Source organism: Haliotis cracherodii, unplaced genomic scaffold, assembly GCF_022045235.1.
Source record: "Haliotis cracherodii isolate W230 unplaced genomic scaffold, xgHalCrac1.p SCAF_10, whole genome shotgun sequence".
Lineage (NCBI taxonomy): Eukaryota > Metazoa > Mollusca > Gastropoda > Lepetellida > Haliotidae > Haliotis > Haliotis cracherodii.
Window position 1 is genome coordinate 30,355,011 of NW_027266265.1, and position 20,035 is coordinate 30,375,045.

The 20,035-nt window shown below is 38.0% G+C and overlaps 1 protein-coding gene across 1 annotated transcript in view; it reads left to right on the forward strand.

Annotated features, from left to right (window-relative positions):
- The window catches only part of LOC139454287 (uncharacterized), an 82,013-nt gene that overhangs the window by 26,575 nt on the left and 35,403 nt on the right, over positions 1–20,035 (forward strand). Inside the window, exons 2-4 of the mRNA XM_071235907.1 lie at positions 17,284–17,457; positions 18,218–18,385; positions 18,977–19,252. Of these exons, the coding sequence (XP_071092008.1) occupies positions 17,284–17,457; positions 18,218–18,385; positions 18,977–19,252 (618 nt within the window). The remainder of the gene's footprint in view (positions 1–17,283; positions 17,458–18,217; positions 18,386–18,976; positions 19,253–20,035) is intronic.

Here is a 20,035-nt window from a genome sequence, read left to right on the forward strand (position 1 = left end):
GATGCGGGTGTAGCAAATTTTCGTGTTTGGATTTTGGCCGCGTCTATGTTTATGTGTTTGTTTGCCTGCTGGGTGAGTGTGTGTCTGTGTGGGCATTGGTTTGAAAGTGAAGTGTGTTGGATGGATTTGCAGTGGATGCACCAGGGTGTGCATGTGCCTGGGCAGTCTGTTTGTGCGCATTTTTTACATTTAGTTTTAGGGTATGTGCATTGGGAGGCAGTGTGATTGTATTTGAGGCACTAAACCCAGATCAAAGCGGTTTCACTCCTGGCCGCTCAACCCTAGATAACCTCGCCCGACTAGAGCAAGATATTAAGAGAGGACAACTACATAAACAATATACCACAGGCATATTCTTAGACTTCTCTAAAGCTTTCGACATAGTATGGCACTACGGGCTAATACAAAATCTTTAAAAACTATGACTCAAAGGTCAGATAATAAACTACATCCAGGACTTCCTAAACAATCGTAAAATAACCGTTGGTATAGACCAAACACTATCGGACCAATGTCCCCTAGAAAATGGCACTCCCCGGGGCAGTACCCTCTTCAATATAATGATAAACGATCTATTCGATGGCCTATCCCCTAAACTAAACACATCCAAATTCGCGGATGATCCACACTAAAAGCATTAAAAGCATTAAAATGGCCCAAAATTTACTCCAAAAATAACTAAATAAAATACAACAATAGGCTGACAAATGGATCTTCTCCCTTAACTCAGAAAAAACAACAGGAATAGTATTCAAACTCCCCAGTTAGAGCCAGTTAGGCATCTTAGGGTGTTTCGGTCTTTACTGCATTTAGTTGTTAGGTTTTGGATGTGAGCATCCCAGGTGAGATGTTCATCGAAAATAAGTCCTAAGAATTTGGTTTGTTTTTGAAATTTGATTGTTTGGTTGTTTAGCTGGCTTCTGATAGAGACGATGTTTAGTTTATATGCTAGTCATTAGGTATAAAGAGTGTTTAGTAACTTTAAAAGTTCTAGGACAGTTATTAACACGTGTCGTGTCAGCCCTATGGCATTCGCGATTGTCCACTTGCAGAAAACATCCTGTGTTGGTTAAACATGAATTAGTAAAGGTTAATTAGGGATGTCCAACACGTTAATTAATGTCAAAACACTGTCATTTCCTGCCCAGGATATCACACCCCTACACGCTAAGGTCGGTGAGAAACATTCTCATCAAAGAAAACACACAGTCAAGACTGTAGATTCCCGTCGTTTAGCTACAAATCCTGTGATGTATTAAAGGTTGAAGAATTTTGAAATGAACTGTCCGAAAGTTTATATATAAAATTTTGGAATTGGATACAGTGATAAAGTCTTATATCACTATGTAGACTCATAAATTTTGGTTTTATGTTTTAACGGAGATATGATGTTTTCTTATGAAATATCGCGTATTAGTGTAATTTGAGTGCTTTACAATTCATTGTACCGTTCTAAACCATGCGAATGTTGTAATATCAGTCAATCGGGTGGGAAAACAGCCCAATCCTCGCTCTATAATGGGGCATGTCAATCATTTTGCAAGTTTAAATGACCCCTGATACTGAATTATTATCATTTTCATATCGTAGACTGTATTAAGGAATATATTTTAGATCTAAAATCAGAGTATAACGGACAGCCTGAGCTGGAGGCGCGCGTGGATATATTGACAGTTTTTACGTAGTTAGTGTTAAAACCGAATGTTTGCGAGGATTAATAAGATTTCTGAATTCTGTTACAACAGTAACCGTACATGTATTTGTTACATTAAGTCATTTCATTCAAATTTGTTTGGTATGATTATGTCTTATAAATATTTTAGGATGGAAGGTACAGTTACCAAACAAAATATGCTGAAATATCAATTGATTATGACCATATTTCATAATCTATTTTTTAAAGTAACCCTCCTTTCATTAAAGATAACTATTTAAAGAATATAGTACTTAAAGACATTGCAACAAACCGAATAATCAGGGGGGAGACTTTATACTGAGGGGGGCGCGAAACATATCCGCCCGGGGGAGATTTTATTTCAGAACAGATTCTCCGGGGGAGAATTTGTACGGGGGAGAGTTTATACCGGGACACCGGCTTTTTTTGGAGATTATATTCTTGAATGTTTAGAAATTGATAATTCTTCAGTGTATAGTTTTCTACTCGACCATTTTAACATGGTACAATAATGTGTTAAACAACTTTGGAAAAAGTTTGATAAATTTATGAAGTATCTTAAATATACATATCATGAATGGACGATGTGGGTCAGACTCAGAAGTTGGAGACAATACGTTTATTGGCAATCAAGGTGCTAGCGTCATAGATTACATAATCTGTTCATTTGGGTTGTTTGACGTATGCTGTAATTTCAACATTGTATCACGCACGGAATCCTGTCACCTTCCTGTCATGGCTAGCTTACATACTTCTGTGCAGACTGAACCCGTGCAAGCTCATGGTAATAAGAAGGCTTCCAAATTCGTTTGGGTCAGTGATAAAGCTGACCAATTTATGAACAACTTGTTGAGCAGTGAATGCTACTCTGTATTAGAAAAGGCTGTTGACGAAGTGTTACACCATATAGACGAAAGTGTTAAATACATGTCAGAGGCCTTGTGCAGGGCAGCAAGTGACATGAAAAGTGTGTGTACTTTTAACACATCTAGTCAACAGTGGTTTGAAAAAGGATAGTAACTCATTTTATGAGTATAATTTTATTAGAAATAAATATATAGTGTATGCAGAGAAAAGAAAGAGATTTTTTCAAAGGGAAGCAGGAAAAACTTGAACATTGTATACGCGATTCCAAACAATTTTGGACCACTCTTGAAGGGCTAAATACAATTCGTTATACACAAAACAGTATTGGTTTAACTTTTTCATCTGTTTTCAACTTCTACAGAGAACGATGAAAGATGTTTTGATATCGACGAATCGAATGCATTTGATAACTCTTTTGGTCAGTTAACTTCAGATATTCTTGATTAACCTATAACAAGAAATGAAATCTCAGAAAGCATTGCAAAGTTAAAAAGTAATAAAGCAGCTGGTGAAGATAATTTGATTCCTGAATTTGTTAAACATTCGTCCGAAATTCTCCTCCCCCACCTTGAAATCCTTTTTAACGTTCTGCTTGAAAAGACCTACTTTCCAGCACAGTGGACAGTGGGGATTGTAATTCCTTTGCACAAACAGGGATCAACTAGTGTCACCAACAACTATAGGGGTATAACTCTTTTGAGTGTTTTCAGTAAGATTTTTATCAGTATTATACACAAAGGTTTAGTATTTTGGGCCGATTCCTTTTATGAGATCGATGAAGCACAAGCCGGTTTCAGACATGGATACTCTACAATTGATTATGTATTTGTATTGCAGATACTTGTACAGAGATATTTAGCACGAAAAGGAGAAGAAATGTATGCAATATTTGTTGATTTTGCTAAAATGTTTGACTCAATTAACAGAACCATGTCTTGGTCCCTTTGCAAATCTCAAGGTATCAATACAAAAATTGGTAAATTACTATGTTGCATATATCGCAATGTGAAGGTTTGTGTTCGAAACAATATAATAGCACCTTATCTGATTCCTTCTATTGTAATGTGGGGGTTAGACAAGGATGTATTCTAAGTCAATTTCTGTTTTTGTTTTTCATAAATGAACTTTCGATACAAATATCTGAAAATTGTAACGAGGGCATCCAACTCCATCCAGAAACTATTAAACTTTTTCTACTCCTTTTTTCTGATGATATAGTTATGTTCTGGAGCAAAGTATCTGGACTTCAAAACTTAATAAATGGACTTGAGTACTATTGCAACAAATGGAAATTGAAGGTTAATATCGATAAGACATAGGTTATAGTTTTCAATAAATGGAGGGAAATTATCAAAACGAGAAAAATGGTTATGTAAAGGTGAAAAAATTGAGTTTGTAAGAAGTTACAAATATTTGGGGGTACATTTTAGAAATCGACTAACTTGGTCATTGCATGGCAACAAAGATGCACTGAAAGTCATAAAAGATTTTAATGGGCATTTTACAAAACCTGAAACCCCTTGGAAATGTTAGCTATGAAACATTTTCCAAGATCTTCGACACTAAGATCAGTCCTATTCTTCTCTATGCTGCTGAAGCATGGGGTCTAGAAAACTACGAAACAATAGAGAAGGAACATCTATTTGCGTGTAAAATATTTTTAGGAGTAAATATCAACACTCTAAATGTTACAGTTTACGGGGAATGTGGAAGACACCCAATGTATATATTTAGTTACATAAAAGTAATAAAGCATTGGATAGAATTGCTTAAAATACCATATTCCCAAAGAAATACTATAACATGATGATTCTTTACGATAGCAGAGGTAAAAATAACTGGGCCTCGGGTGTAAAAAAATACTCCAATCTTGCGGGTATGATTACATTTGGAGAGAGCAACATGTAACAGTACCAGATCGTTTCGTATATAATTTAAGACAAAGGCTAAAAGAAATGTGTTTTCAAAAGTGGTACTTTTCACTATGTTTACACAGTAAGTTAAAGCATTACACCTGTTTTAAATCATTCATTCTTAACGAAAAATACCTTTTGGATATAAATGTTAAGAAATTCCAAACAGCACTATCCCGTTTCGGATGTAGTTCTCATGACCTTCTAATAGAAAAAGGGTATCAAGGGAAAACAGATTGGGTAAATATTGTACTTGCCAAGAGATAGAAGATGAATACCATTTTTGCTAGTCTGTCCATTGTATGCAAATATCAGAAAAGACTACATACAGTACATACATACATACATACATACATACATACATACATACATACATATTTTTTATCTGAATCCTAGAATAGACACATTTTATATCCTCATGTCATCTCAATATGATATGAAACAGTCACAAAATACCTTGCAATGTATATATACCAAGCAATGAACATCAGATCCTCTGCATTATAGATATTTTGTGATATTTAGTTACGATATATGTAATTCCTATTGCACCCATTGCTACTTTATGTGTAAATGTACTATATGCCTATGGCCTTTTCAGTAGTTGAAATAAAGATTGATTGATTGATATAAAGGGTCGAAGCTGGTTGCTTTATGTATGAAACCTTTTTTTTGTAATAGGAAAATAACAAAGAATGGGAACATTTAAATACTTACAAAAATCATGCTGATGAATAATAAGTTCACAATCAAGATAAACGCCATGTTTACAACAACAATAATTTATATCTTTCTTGAAGCCTTAAAAAAAAGTTTACACTGGAGATAAATAATCATTACATGGATTTTTGGACCCTGCATATTTTGTTAATATAAAAAAACCGTAATTTTATGATCACAGAGATAACTACATGAGTGTGTGTCATACTTATTTTACGTGACGAATGTCAGAATTGTTGCATGACAGTACTGATTTTCGTTAAAACAGTGTGATAGTAAACAATATCTACATCATCAACGCGTTGTGATAACCTGAATGAAGAAATAATTAATATTTTCTTTATTTAAAATGTCTAGACACAATCACAATGATATAATCTGATGTCATAACTATTGTTACGGCGTTACACATGAGGTCAACAATTAGGTCTGTATAACGTCATCAACGATGTAACGTTGTACATTTCCATATTGCATGCATGTTTTAAATAAATATTATATTGACATGTTAAATACCTTTAAATACTATTTGTTTTTTAACCATAATAGTCAGTTCACTACTAGGTCTATACTACTTCAATGATTATTAAAAAAAACCACATAATCTTGTCAAAGTTTAATAAGTTTCATTTGGCGATATTTCAGTTGAGAAACATATTCGAGGTTTTACGCCCAGAGCAGTTTGGAAATTTCAGCTGAAAAAGTTTTTGTACAAAATGAAGACAATTCCCCCAACTCTGAACCGATTCTTATTGCCTAATCACTGTTTCAGTGGTGTTACACACAGATCCGGATACGTGAATACTCCGATTGGTGTATAATTGCCTTTTTATGGCCCAATCTAATGTAAATATATGTTCACCTACAAACCCCGATTCCCATAAAGATCCGGGTTAGAATTGTCTTCTGCAGCCTAACAGGATCGGGTGGTCAGGCTTGCTGACTTGGTTAATGCATGCCATCGTATCCTAATGCTTATGATGTCAACCACTGGACTGTCTGGTCCATCCTCAATTATTTAAAGAGTTCGGCGCTAAACAACAAACAAGCAAACATACTGACACCGTCAGCTGTCATGACCTTCATGACCAGTTTTTATATATTCATACGAACATCCCATTATTTGATAACACTTTATAATCCATTTATTGCACACCTCACCCCAGGGAACGTGATAGCAGTCTAAGTTCTGAGACGTTGTAGCAATTGCGCACACAAGGACCTAATTCACACATCATATGTTCAAGGGGCGGGGTAGCCTAGTGGTTAAAGCGTTCGCTCGTCACGCCGAAGACCCGGGTTCGATTCCCCTGGTGTCCCACGCCATGATATTGCTGGAGCATGCTACACGTGGCGTTAAACTATACTCACTAACCCTTCATATGTTCAAATGGGTTGAGGTCAGGACATTTATCTGATCAAGGTTGTATCCAGATGTTGCCATTCCCAAAATAAAAGTGACAAAACCCTGGATAGTCTTGATATGCTTGAATTCAAAATGACGACCAATCCTGCACACACAAGGCATCAAACTCAAAATGTCATCATATAAAGGCAACTGCCTGACGCTTTGCTGTCGTACCTAAATACCATTCATTGATGAACGATGTTTTGGTCCTGCAGGTTTTTCTCTAATGCGCACCACCCAGTCACTTAATCACCTGTGGCTGACGGCCCTAAACCCAACGATTATGCGATTGAGAAATCACTTGAATCTGTTTCTTCTTTCGAAATGAACAGATTCGAAGAATTTCTTCGATTTTAACCTTGTTATGCTTGATACGTAAATTTTCTATAATTAATTGACAATGACCTAGACTTGCGTCAGTTTTACTTGTTAAAAATGCATGTTCAGAATAGCCACTGAATTCACAGCACTCGTACAGCATACGTACATTTATAAACTAGAAGTGAACCTGTTAGATGAAAAGGTTTCAGACGGCGGATTTCTACAACCCCTGCGAGTTTTCTCCTTGTAAAGTCCTGATGTTTGGTTGAGAGGATTTGGATTGGCAAACTGAATATGATGTCTAGGCAAGTTTTGCTGGTGGATCTTTGATCAAAAGAAATACAAGGGTCTTACATCTCGGCTGTCTGTGAAGAGCTAATGAAGCAATAGACGATTGTAATAAGTCATGTTAATTCTGTTAATCCTTATCTTTACTACATATCTAGCTTCATCACTCACTCACTCATCATACAGTAGATACAATCTTAACATTACTGTTAATCTGCATTAGTGAGTGAGTTGGGTACAACGATGCTTTGAACAGTATTCCAGTTATATCACGGGGTGTTAGCTTCATGTCAGAGGAAAGCCCGTCAGACCTTTACTACTTTAGTGAAAGCGACGAGCACGGGTGTGGTGTTGATAAACCTAGAAACATAATTGAGGGAAAACGGGATTCGATCATAGGTTCTGATGTGCCAACTGATGTGGAGGCAACTCTGCACACCGAAGTGCGGCGTCTTAGAATGATTGGGCCCCAAACTGAGAATGTATTAGACATTACCAGTTGTAACATGATATATAGAAACACTGCTTCACATTGGTAACTATTAGCAACTATTCTAACTCACCCAACTTTTGAACAGCTGAGTAGTATTGCAGTCACATTGTCACATTCGACGTAGTCTGTGGATTCGTCTATTTTCAAAACTGCAATAAAACGGACAAAACCCATTCTATATTCACAAGTCGATTCTACTATTACGACTATAGTATGAGCATGTGTGTATGAATCACTACCAAATTGAAATGTATCTTGTATAAAAGGTCATAGGCCCAAATTAATGAAATGTAAATAGAATCACATGTTTGATTTCTGAACATTTCTTGAATGCATATTTGACAGATTTTATATCTTGATAAGTTTAGGTTGCCATCAAGCGAATAAATTGTTGGACTGTCGGTCGAATTACATATATGTTTGGTATCTATTGGTTTCGAAAATGTGTTATGGACAGACATGTAAAGGTGAAATGATACTTTTACGTGTGACGATTTCCAAATTGAAACAATATGTTAACCCAGAAATCTATGCGTAAAAGAACCTAGTGTGAAATCAACCAACGACCAACCAACAAACGGTATACAATCAACAAATTATTACAAAATTAACTAGGTTCACAAATCAATACAAATTACTGAAAAGTGGTGATAGCAAAAATCAGTGACACTGACATATTTTCACCCAGCGGCGACAGTGGTCAAGCGTCTGAGATGGGCTCTTGTCCCACTATATACAGCCTAACAAGCAACTGGAAATGTCTGAACAGTGCGCTCACCAGTCTAACGGTACTAAAACATTAAAGAAGTTTCCATAACATTCTATGGGGTTGCCTAAAAGTCGGGTCGGGCCGGGCCAAGACCTGCCAAAGTTTGATTGGCTAATTACTCCATTATCGGCGACCATACCTACATATTATTGATGCAACATACACACATGACATTAATGAACAATCACAAACCCAAAACGTGCACCATAATTAAGTGATTCGGAGTAAACCGCTTGAAAACCAGAAAGTGGAGCTGTGTGTAAGCGTCGCTGATCTAGGTAACATCTAGAGCAATCGTTAAACGAAATAGTATTTGAAACGTATCAAAGACTTCTAGCTGTCGTGATACAAATTTCAATCTGTCGGCATAGTGTTTACATTTATAGGATAGTACAATATCCAAGTAAATACCACTTTATAATGTCACTGTTCATCGTGTTTAAAGCAGACACGTTGGTTAAAGTAGACCTCTTCTCCTCATACTCTCAAAAGTCTCACAAGTGTTCGGTCCAACTTGGACCAGTTTTCTTTAAATGCGATACTCTGTGACATAAAAAGTAGTATGTAGGTAGATATTACACTAATCTATACATGTAAACATATTTGAAGATATATCTGTGTGTTTAAAGTTGATTTTGACAGCCCGGGCCAAGTCGGACTCAACACAAGCCAAACACTTCTGATAGAGAGAATGTAGAGGGAAAAGGGCTTCACTTTGAGAACCTTGTTTTCGTTAAGTACAGATATCTGAGACACTGTAAAATGGTATATAGGTAGATATAACACTAGTCAATAGATGTAAAGTATGTGTTGTAAGTTTAGAAGCGCTTTGACAGTTATTGACACATGTCGTGTCAGCCCTATGACATTCACGAATATCCACTTGCAGAAAACATCCTATGATGGTTTAACATGAATTAGTAAAGGTTAATTAGGGATGCCAAACACGTTAATTAGTGAAAGATGAGTAGTCAAAACACTCAGTCTGTCATTTCCTGTCCAGGACATCACACCCCTACACGCTAAGGTCGGTGAGAAACCTTCTCATCAAAGAAAAGACACAGTCAAGACACAAATTTTTCTACGAGGACTATCGGTGTGTAGCTATAATCACCAGTTTTTTACAATGCTGAAGATGCATTTTGGTTCAAACTCAACTAAATGAGCAAAACTATACGTTTCCGGGCAACTGAGATCTGCCTAGATATGCACGGTTCGTTTTATTATTCTGCAATCCATTTTTAGTATTACCCGCTGGCCCGGTCCGACTCTTAGGCAATCCACATTCTATCACCTTTCGCGGTATACCGGACCGGAAGTTAAAAGATCTTCGATATTGTTTAGATTACAATATCTACATCACTTTCAGATTTTGGAATTTTGCGATGTCTCCCGGTATTAAAATTAAGCGTTGTATCTTCACGAGCAATAAATCGGTAGCAAATGTACACAAGGTCGAATCTATTAAATATTTCACTGCTCCTATGTTTATCTTAAAAAGTGTATAATCATAATAACTAGTACCAATTGACAATATTTAGTTTCATTCTTGGTTGTACATATCTTATAGTCTGGCTTGGAAAAGGTTAAGAAAACTAACTATACATCCAACATCTTGGTAAACCCAAGCATAGCTAAGATATGAGCTGAACAGAAAAAGTCTAAATTACTTGCCCATTTCTGTCCCATATGACAGTCGAAACACTCCGTAAAACCAGCGATGATAGCAGGTGTTCGCAAATGGGTGAGCGTATTCTGCCCCTAGTACATGTTTATCACAGGGATCACTTTGGGTAAAATCCGATCCTATGTTGAAAGAAGAATTTAACAAACAGTAATCTAGCTGATCGAAGTTTTCCTGTTTTGGTTCAATAACCAAGAACGAAAGACACACACACTCGACAAAGAGTTTACTAATATTCGATGTTGACGAAACTGTCACGGAGCTGTGCGCCAATGATCAGTGGTGTCATTAAAAAAGACTAAAGTAATCATGAAAACGTGGAAATAGGTTCACAGGTTTATTAATTACAGCTATTTGTACTGATATATGACAATAAAAGGATCAAATACGCCCAATCTGCGCTGACAATGATCTCTGATGAATTAAATCAGAGCAAACACACAAGTGGCTTAGCTAAGCAACTGTATTACAGAAATAGAATGAGAGTAGATAAAACAACAAGATACCGATCAGATGCGTAGACAGCCAATTTAGTCGGCTGCGATCAATTAACTCCCGAGTTAATTAACCCAACACTCAAATGAGTGAATAACCTCGGCTGGGAGAAATAATGGGAAATAAACACCGAGAGCCTATCCCTAAAATAAGTCGCATGTGCTATCAAATAGACGAGGACGTCTGAATATCAAACGAGTCTAATAGACTAAAGATTCAGTCACTTTGACTGAGCAAGGAAAAACTAATATTCCCCAAAAGCTAGACAATCACGGGAAGGTTGAAAAACTCTATTGGAAACTCTATTTGGTTAGTTTAGGGCAATACATCAAGGGTAAGATCAAAAGTGCCCCGTAGTCACTTACTAAGTTCACCAAGAAGCAAACTGACCCTTTAAACGACCTAACGAATCCTGGGAGGTAAAGACACAAGATCTTGAAAAACGTTTATATATACAGCGCACGGACCTCAGAGAGGTCAATCTCTCCTGGACAGCCAGGGAATACAACAGACTAGGGTGCTTAGCCAATATGTGTTTCTAAACATGGGGAAATCAGGATTAACAAACTAACAACTATATCCATACTGAAGATGTAAGTATAAAAATGAAGCGCTAAACATACACTATCAAACGGTATCACTAAAAATTTACAAACAAGCTAGGTACAATTATTGAGGAGGCAAAAATGATCACAAATACATGAGAAATATCCGAGTGCACATATATTCATTCCTCTAATGTTGGAAAGTCATAGTCACAAAAACATTTTCAACACATGAATAAGGTTGCGAACATATAGGAGAAACATTACGTCAATAGAAGGTTTAAGTATGCCATTAAAAAGAAGAGAATGAAATAGTCGGGTCACTAATTCTCTAACTGGAGTCAACAAGGGTAGATTTAATGATTCGGTGACAATACAAAGAACTATAAATGGTATGAATGACAAATGCTTCAGCATGTTTTGTATATCAGAATACAGTAAAGAGAAAATCTCTTTATCTATCTGAAATCCCTCAGGAAACATACTTTTTAGTCAATACTTTCATTTTAATGCCGTTGTTCCATCAGACTAAAATAGATTTCTTGTAATGGAAGGCTTTCAATATTTTATACGATGTACCGAAACATAAAAAAAAAGGTATTTATGTGTGGAGGCGTAATTAGGAAGATATTAAATAAATTCCTGGTGTGCAAATATAAATCACTATACATGTTTACTGTCAAGAGTTAAAGGTGTTTACCAATCTGTAGCTCATGTCCACAGAGATGTCTGTGTCAAATAGGTTGTGGACAATCTTTCTATTCAGGGTGAGTGGATGTTACACCAAGAAAATAATGTACATCGATTCATTCAGAATACTGTCTTGTTTAAGCTTCTTTCTGTTTTGCCACTGATAATATACACTGTTTACGTGACTCTAGAAACAAGAATGTAAAACGTGATTAGAACAATGCAGAATATAACGACGTCGTTTATTCTGGGGCCAAGTAATACAGTCTCATTTCCATCCAGGATTATGACAGATGATAGCAAAAGAACGATTTCTGATAACCAGCCGTTTTGACACCCTAAATTTAGGCGAACGTAGAACTACATTTGCGTCCAAAACAGGCAAGTGTTAAATAGACACAATTTGTATATATTCTCATTCATATGAAGTGTGGTCAGGTGAAGTGGGGTTCAACGTCACGTTCAAGATAATTGCACTTAAATATCGACGTGCATGTACGCGTGTGTGTGGCTGCTTGTACTAGTCCGGATTAATGTCAAATTAATACTGCTAGCTCACTGAGATACTGTATACTTACTGTATACCGATTCCGAGCCGACCAGTCCTTGTTTTAGCCACTAAATGCCGAGGGTCAGGCAGGGTAACAACAAGAACCATATTTTACGTCTCCCCATGTGGACCCGGGGTAGAATGTGTCCCCAGCACCCCATTGCGACTGAATTCGGCAACCCGTTTGTGATGGGTTGTGCCCCTGTGTCGATGGGGGACGGGAGTCGTGTTGTTGAGAGCAATGGAGCCTGGAACCGGTTATCCTTTTGCCAAACACATCACGTCGACACTTACTTCACCTAGATGGGTGGTAGAACTGGCCGATTCTATCAATCGGATGGTCACGCCATGACCTTTGCATGGAAATTTGAATTTCACAACAATATCAACGTATCCAATAATTAAATAAAAAATATTCAATGTGGTTTTCGTAAGAATCGCAGTACCATTAACCATTTAGTTGGATTGGAATCCTTCGTTAAGAATATCCAAGTTTTTATGAGAGAGACAATGTCAAGTTCTGATCATTATCATCAGGATCAGGGGTTCCTAAGGGTAGTATTTGATCTGTCACTTTGTTTTGTATTAAAATATATAACCTCTCTAAGGTTTTAAACGATTCCATAGATGGACCACTGTTTGTGGATGATTTTAACATTTCACGTCGTGGTAAAAATATGCATACTATCGAAATGCAATTACAGTTTTGTTTAAATAAAAGAAAATCAAAAACAAATTGTATTGACTTTTTTACCTCACATCAAACATTTGATTTGCTTAGGTCATTTAAAAATTCAACTGTACTGATCACTTATTCGCTCTGAACAAGATTATGGCTCCATCGTCTATGGTGGGGCCTGTGAAAGTAAATTGAAATTATTGGATACAGTTCACCATCAAGGCCTGAAGGCTTTGTCTCGGTGCTTTCAGAACGTCAATAGCCTATATGTGGAAGCTGATGTCCCATGCCTGAAGCAACGTTGCTTAAACTTAGCCTTGCAATATGTCACAAAACCTTATTCTAATCAATCTAATCCTGCATATGACTGTGTTTTTCAGCGTGGGCACTTGTACAATAAGAAAACATCACATATTCCACCTCTTGGAATAAGAATAAAACCTGTCATTCCCGATGCTAATATTGACTTTGCAATTATATCTCCGACTCGGAATTTGTCTTCTCCACCATGGCAGTTTGTAATACCAGCGGTAGACCTAACATTAACAAAACTAATCTGAAACAAATCAACTAATTCATCAACAACAAAACGATGAATTAGGAAACATATGGTACTTACAACTGTATATTTACATATGGATCCACGGATGGTGACGCCAGCGCCCCTGTCATTGGATCAAGGACTATCTCATTCAAATTCAAAACTGTTCTATTTTCACCGCAGAGGCAAATGCCATTTTAACAGCAGTAAAGTATGTCAGTAAACAGGAAAAATGTAAGACGTTTATAATGTTTTCAAATTCTCTTTCGTGCCTTCAGGCTGTTCATAACACGTCATGTAAACATCCAATTTTAATGGAAATTGTTGACTTACATAATGAACGCTTCTGGCCAATACGACATAATCTTTTGTTGGTTACCAAGTCATGTTGGAATCACTGGTAACACAAAGACTGATGCTGCTGCTAAAGCAGCACTCAACATATCTGTGTCACTACTTCTAATCTCTTACGGTGGTATCCCTTGTGAGAGAATCACAGTCAAGCATGGGCATGTATTGATTTTGACAGTACAAGGGATTAATATTGCAAACACAATCTATCCTCGATCTTTTAAATTGTATTAGTTTTCATTTAATTACTGTTTTTTTTTAAAGGAAATTGAAGTGTTTGAAAAAAATGATTAATAGCGTTTTAAAATTGGTACATTAAATTTGCAACTGAGATTGTTAGTGTAACAAATGTTATATTTGGGATAATACTTCCTTAGTTGCATTGTGTGTTCAGAAATGGCTAGTGGGTGTATTCTTGAAGGTGGTTAAAGTATGTTAAAAGAATTGTTTCCCTGAGAGGACACGTAATTTCCATGTCCTTCAAAGTACATTCAGGCCTACCCAATTTTTGTTCGTAGTATATTTGTTAGTTTTATTGATAGCTAAAATTGACTGTACTCGCCGGCGGTGTAAATCCTGCTGGGAAATTGTGCATGAAGCAGAAGTACCGTAAGTCCCCACGGTCCCTAGTTTGGTGGCCTAACTTTGGTTGCAGGCGATCTTTAGCTCGTTGTTATCATGTTTTGTTATGTATGGTGTTATCGTTTTATGGTTTCATACTAGTTTTAAATATGGCTGTTATACTCTAGTTATTTCACTATCCTTTGCTGGAGGGTTTTCTAGAAAGTCTAAACATACGTCGCATTGATCATGATAGTCTAAATTGTATGGCTGAAATATTGCCGATGTGACAATAAATTTTCACTCAGTCACTCTGTTAACGTCTTTTGGTATGACGCGGCCTGGGAACCATCCTCGACCTTCCGCTCCCCGGGAAGACGCCCTTCCACTTGACCACGGAGGCGGTCTCATTCATATGAACACATGTGAAACATGTCATGATGATCACCTGTTTGTGTGTTTGTTGTTTGACGGCGGTCAAGTTGTCTAGTTGTCTGTGAACCAGACAATCAAGTGATTGGCATGAGTATCGAGCTTCGCATTTGTTATACGATGACATGCATACCCAGGTCAGCAAGCCTGACTATCCGATCCCGTTAGTCGCCTCTTAGGACAAACATGGGTTGATGATCAGTTCACGGTTAATGATGATTGCTAAGGTTCCCCCATTTTCTTAAAGTATGCAGCCAACCAAGGTACTATGTCGGAGTTTCACATGAATACCCCTCTCAGACACAGTATATTGACTTCAAGCCGACGAGACCTTGTTTTATCACCTTAAATCTGAGCGCCAGACAGGGAAACAACAAATACCATCTTTAAACGTATTCTGATATTCCGCGGCCGGGGATCGAACCACCGAACTTCCACTCTACATAGAGACGCTTTATCCACTGCACCACGAAGACGATCTAACACAATAGAAAACACATCGATATACACGTATTATAAACACACAAAGGCGACTTTCTGCTGCTGCTGCTGAAACATAACACCAAATTGCACCTGTATTTCCAGATGACATGATTGAACTTGCATAAAATATTTGTTCCAATTAAATCACAAAACGAATTAGCAAAAGCAAAAGTTAAAAAGAACTCATTGTTGGTTAATCGTACATAATGTAGCGACACACGTCTGTTGGATATACTGACAAAACGTGTTCCAAAGCATGTTATTTGTGTGAGTAAGCGTCGCATATTAGCAGAAGCTCTTCTAACTGATACCCGTCAAGATTGAGTGAGTGAGTGAGGTTTGATTTAAAGCCACTTTGGACAGTAGTTAAGTTATTTCAGGATGTTTTTTGTTTGTTGTTTAACGCCGCACTGAACAATATTCCAGCTATATGGCGGCAATCTGTAAATAATCGAGTCTGGACCGGACCATCCAGTAACTGATATCATCAGCATCGATCCACGCAATTGTGACACGATGGCATGCATCAACCAAGTCACCGGGCTTGGTCCCTTCCGTTATTCGCCTCTTACGACGAGCATGGGTTGCTGAAATCTCCACGTGTCAATTTCAAATTCAGTTGACTGTGGGAAGAAAACCCAAAGAGATGTAACCACAAATTGGTACAGCGAACTGTACCTTAAACGACTAGGCAACCATTCCCCCATGTCATGTGAGCTACATATAGGCGTACTTGTCCAAGGAACAAAAGGTGTATTAAAGTGTTTTATTCTTGAAACCCAAACTATGCAGTACAATGCACTCGTTTCATTGCTGGTAACATTTAACTTAGACTCTTTTTTCGCAACAAATCCACAAGTGATGGTTACACGAGCCATATTTACATTTACATAATAAATAACTATTCAGTCAGGATCACGGTTACACCAGGTTTACTTATCCAAGACTTAGTTTGGTTAGAATGTTGTAAAGAAAACTGAAAGAACATTCTGATCTGGCGTTAAATATTCATTTAGGGCAAATATATTGGACCAGTGGTGATATTAATTCATGTATATACAATAATCTCAGTTGGAGATTAGTTAATGTCTCCAACAGAGAATGAGTTGCATAGTTTACAAATATTTGTAACCAAACTGGAGGTGAGGTGAGGTGAAATGGGGTTTAACGTCGCGTCCAAGTTTATTGCACTTATATAGCGACGTGCATGTACGTGTGTGTGTGTGTGTGTGTGTGGCTGCTTGTACTAGTCCGGACTGATGCCGATTTATAGTGCTAGCACACTGAGATACCATGCCGCAGTTTAACATGTATACCCCACTCAAACACAGTATACTGACTCCGAGCCGACCAGTCCTTGTTTTAGCCCCTTAATGCCGAGCGTCAGACAGGGTAACAACAAATACCATCTTTTAACGTCTTTTGGTATGATGCGGCCGGGGATCGAACCCCGGACCTTCCGCTCTCCGGGCGGACGCTCTACCACAAGACCACGGAGGCAGCCTAACCAAACTGGAATGATATTATATGAACATTTATTTTATATATTTTCATCATAGCCCTCAAAGACCGTACTAAATGAATACCATGCCTACTTTGTTTCCCTCCTGAATCAATGTGCGTTGAATTGGACAGCACTGGTTTTGGGCGTGGGTAATGGCCTCGGCAACACAACTTTTGCTTTCATTTTCAGAAATCAATAACAGCTTTGTTTTGCTCATGATTTCATTCCAAAATATCGGGGGTTGCATAATCTCTTTCCTTAATATGTTTTGATAAACCCTCAAATAGTATTGCCGTAATTGATACTATTTTCAGACCTGCCATACAACGACTGCGGTGAGCCCCCGCCGAGTGCCAATACTTACAGGACATTCCCTGACAACAATACAGTGGAGTATAGGTGTATAGACACCTACATTCTATCATCAGGCGACCTTGTCCGAAATTGCATCAATGGAACATACACTGGGACCTCTCCAATCTGTACACGTACGTTCCTTCGTGATCATTTTTTTTTTATATCAGTTAATCACCCATGAGCGCAAATTAACTGTTGGCTTCCCTTACTAAGTTTCCTCCTTTGATATCGCATCACTTTTTTTGTTTTTATATTTACATATATAATTATTATGTTCTCTGTCCCATATCATTTATTCACCTGCTTAAGGAGTTTGTATATACTCCGAAACGTCGTGTCCCTCACAAAGAAGAAGTTGACATCCATAGATTCTCTTCCTTATGTGTGTTACTTCAAAATGCCTTTTCAAGATTTGATCAATTAAGTCCATAATGATTTTGGGAAGTTAATCGCGTGATTGGGATTAGATGAAAACTAAAAATGTATGCCATATTTTATTTGAAGGGTTTAAAAGAAGAAAAGAAGATTTTATGTTCATTCAATATGAATCAGGAAATTGGTATAATGTACAAGGCACATAACTGCTGTAAACACGTGAGATTGTGTAACTTTGGACACTAAGGGGTTTATTACCAAACAGAAAGAGAAAAGAGATAACTCATTGTTAACCAAGTTGTCACGCACAAACACAAACACAAACACACACAAACATACACACGCACGCACGCACGCAGGCACGCACGCACGCACACACGCACACACACACACGCACATTTTCAAATTGGTACGTAAACCTGTCTGCTTTGCGATAATTAGTAGTTAAATATTTATTGATTTTGGTCAAAGAGCAAGTCGTTGTTACCTCATCAAGTTACATCCTCGATGTTTCAGTGGACTGTGGTCCTCCCCTGAATACAAGCTACGCCAGTATCAACTCTACCGGAAGTAAAGAAGGGGACACGGTGACGTACACGTGCCCCGGCGGTTTCCTTGTATCCTCGACAAACACTGAATGCAGTGGTCAAGACGGGTACTGGCTAGCTGGGGACAGATGCTTTGGTAAGCACTGCAAGAACACAGCTTAATACGGGAGAACGTTGACATAATGTGCCAGTTTAAGCAAAATAATATGACTATCCCAGAATCACCGAAGGGAATTTATTCAGTCATGAAACTGTTCATCTAGCAATGCTCATGACATCGTCGTTTCTGTAAGCAGATATAAGTGTTGTGAACGGAGGTGTAATTTAAACATGTTCTCCACCTCTTCTTGGCGATGGACAAGTTGTCTAAGGCGCCGCCATTCCCTGTGCAAGTTGCGTCCAAAGCGTGCCAATGATCATAGGTTCGAATCCTAGATTAGGCCTTATTTGCACAATAGACGTTTGTGGTTTTCGCCAAAGTGGTAAACGTCTAAGACCTGCATTTATTCGGGCTTTCTTCCCACACCAAGCTGACACGCCGTGCTAGAACTGAAATGCTTATGAACGCGGCGTTAACCAAACTCACTCACTCACTGTGTACTAAACGAAAAGATAGAACATTACCGAACGCTAGCGCCGTGTTCCCTTTGATAATGATGCTAAAGTTCAACAGTTTTAAAAAATTGTTCTTGATCCAATATTAGAAATATTTAACTAATTCATGCAGCCAATGCCAGTCTGGACGTTGCAGTCTTCACTGCGGTACAGACGTCCACCGCGACTTTGAATGACATCCGTAACACTACAGCTGCACTTCTCGCACTGTCATCCACCTCTACATTTCATCCTGCTAACGCCGTGGACCCAACAAAGCTGGGAGTGAGTCTTCTCAACGGCGACTGTAGCAGCACTGCACTCGAGCAACGTCCCCATATGAACGTCACTCTTGGCGACTACTATGACGTCTATCAAGTAGCCGTGACACTACCGGATGATGACTTCGGTGAGGGCAGATCACAGAATATGATTGTTTGTTTGTTTTGTGTTAACGCTTCATTTCAGCGATATGAGAGAGGTATGTAGATGGAACAGACAATCCAGTTACATCCTAACCATCGGTCCATGCACTTGTCGAGCAATAATCACTGAGTCTATATTCAATGACATAGAAAATGAAAGAGCTGTTGCTTCATTAGCAAAATTACATTGTTGTCACATTCAAGTCTACACCAATCAACAATTGAACACATACATGGAAATAACCATTTAAAGCCAGAGGAAATGTTTAGATACATGTCGGTGACTATTTGGTATGCTCATTCCCAGCTCGGTGTATGAGCACTATACTTACTTGAATCACCAACAATTTCATATATGTATGTACATTGTGAAAACACACGTTACTGAAACACGTACGTGCGTCATAAAGACACTCCGAAGTGATATTCACTTGATTTGTCATTTGTTACACCACTACACCTCGTCATGACGTCATATTTGTGAATGCTGTCCATTCACGTATGTCGCCTACTGGCGTTTGTCGTCTATTCGCGCATCCCATCTATTCACGTATGTCGTCTATTCGCGTATGTCGTAAAATTACGTTTGCCGTCAATGATGTCAACGCGTGTGTTGTCTATTTGCATATACTGTCTGATATAGTATGATGTCAACGCGTGTGTTGTCTATTCGCATATACCGTCTGATGTAGTATGATGTCAACGCGTGTGATATCTATTCGCATATACCGTCTGATGTAGTATGATGTCAACGCGTGTGTTGTCTA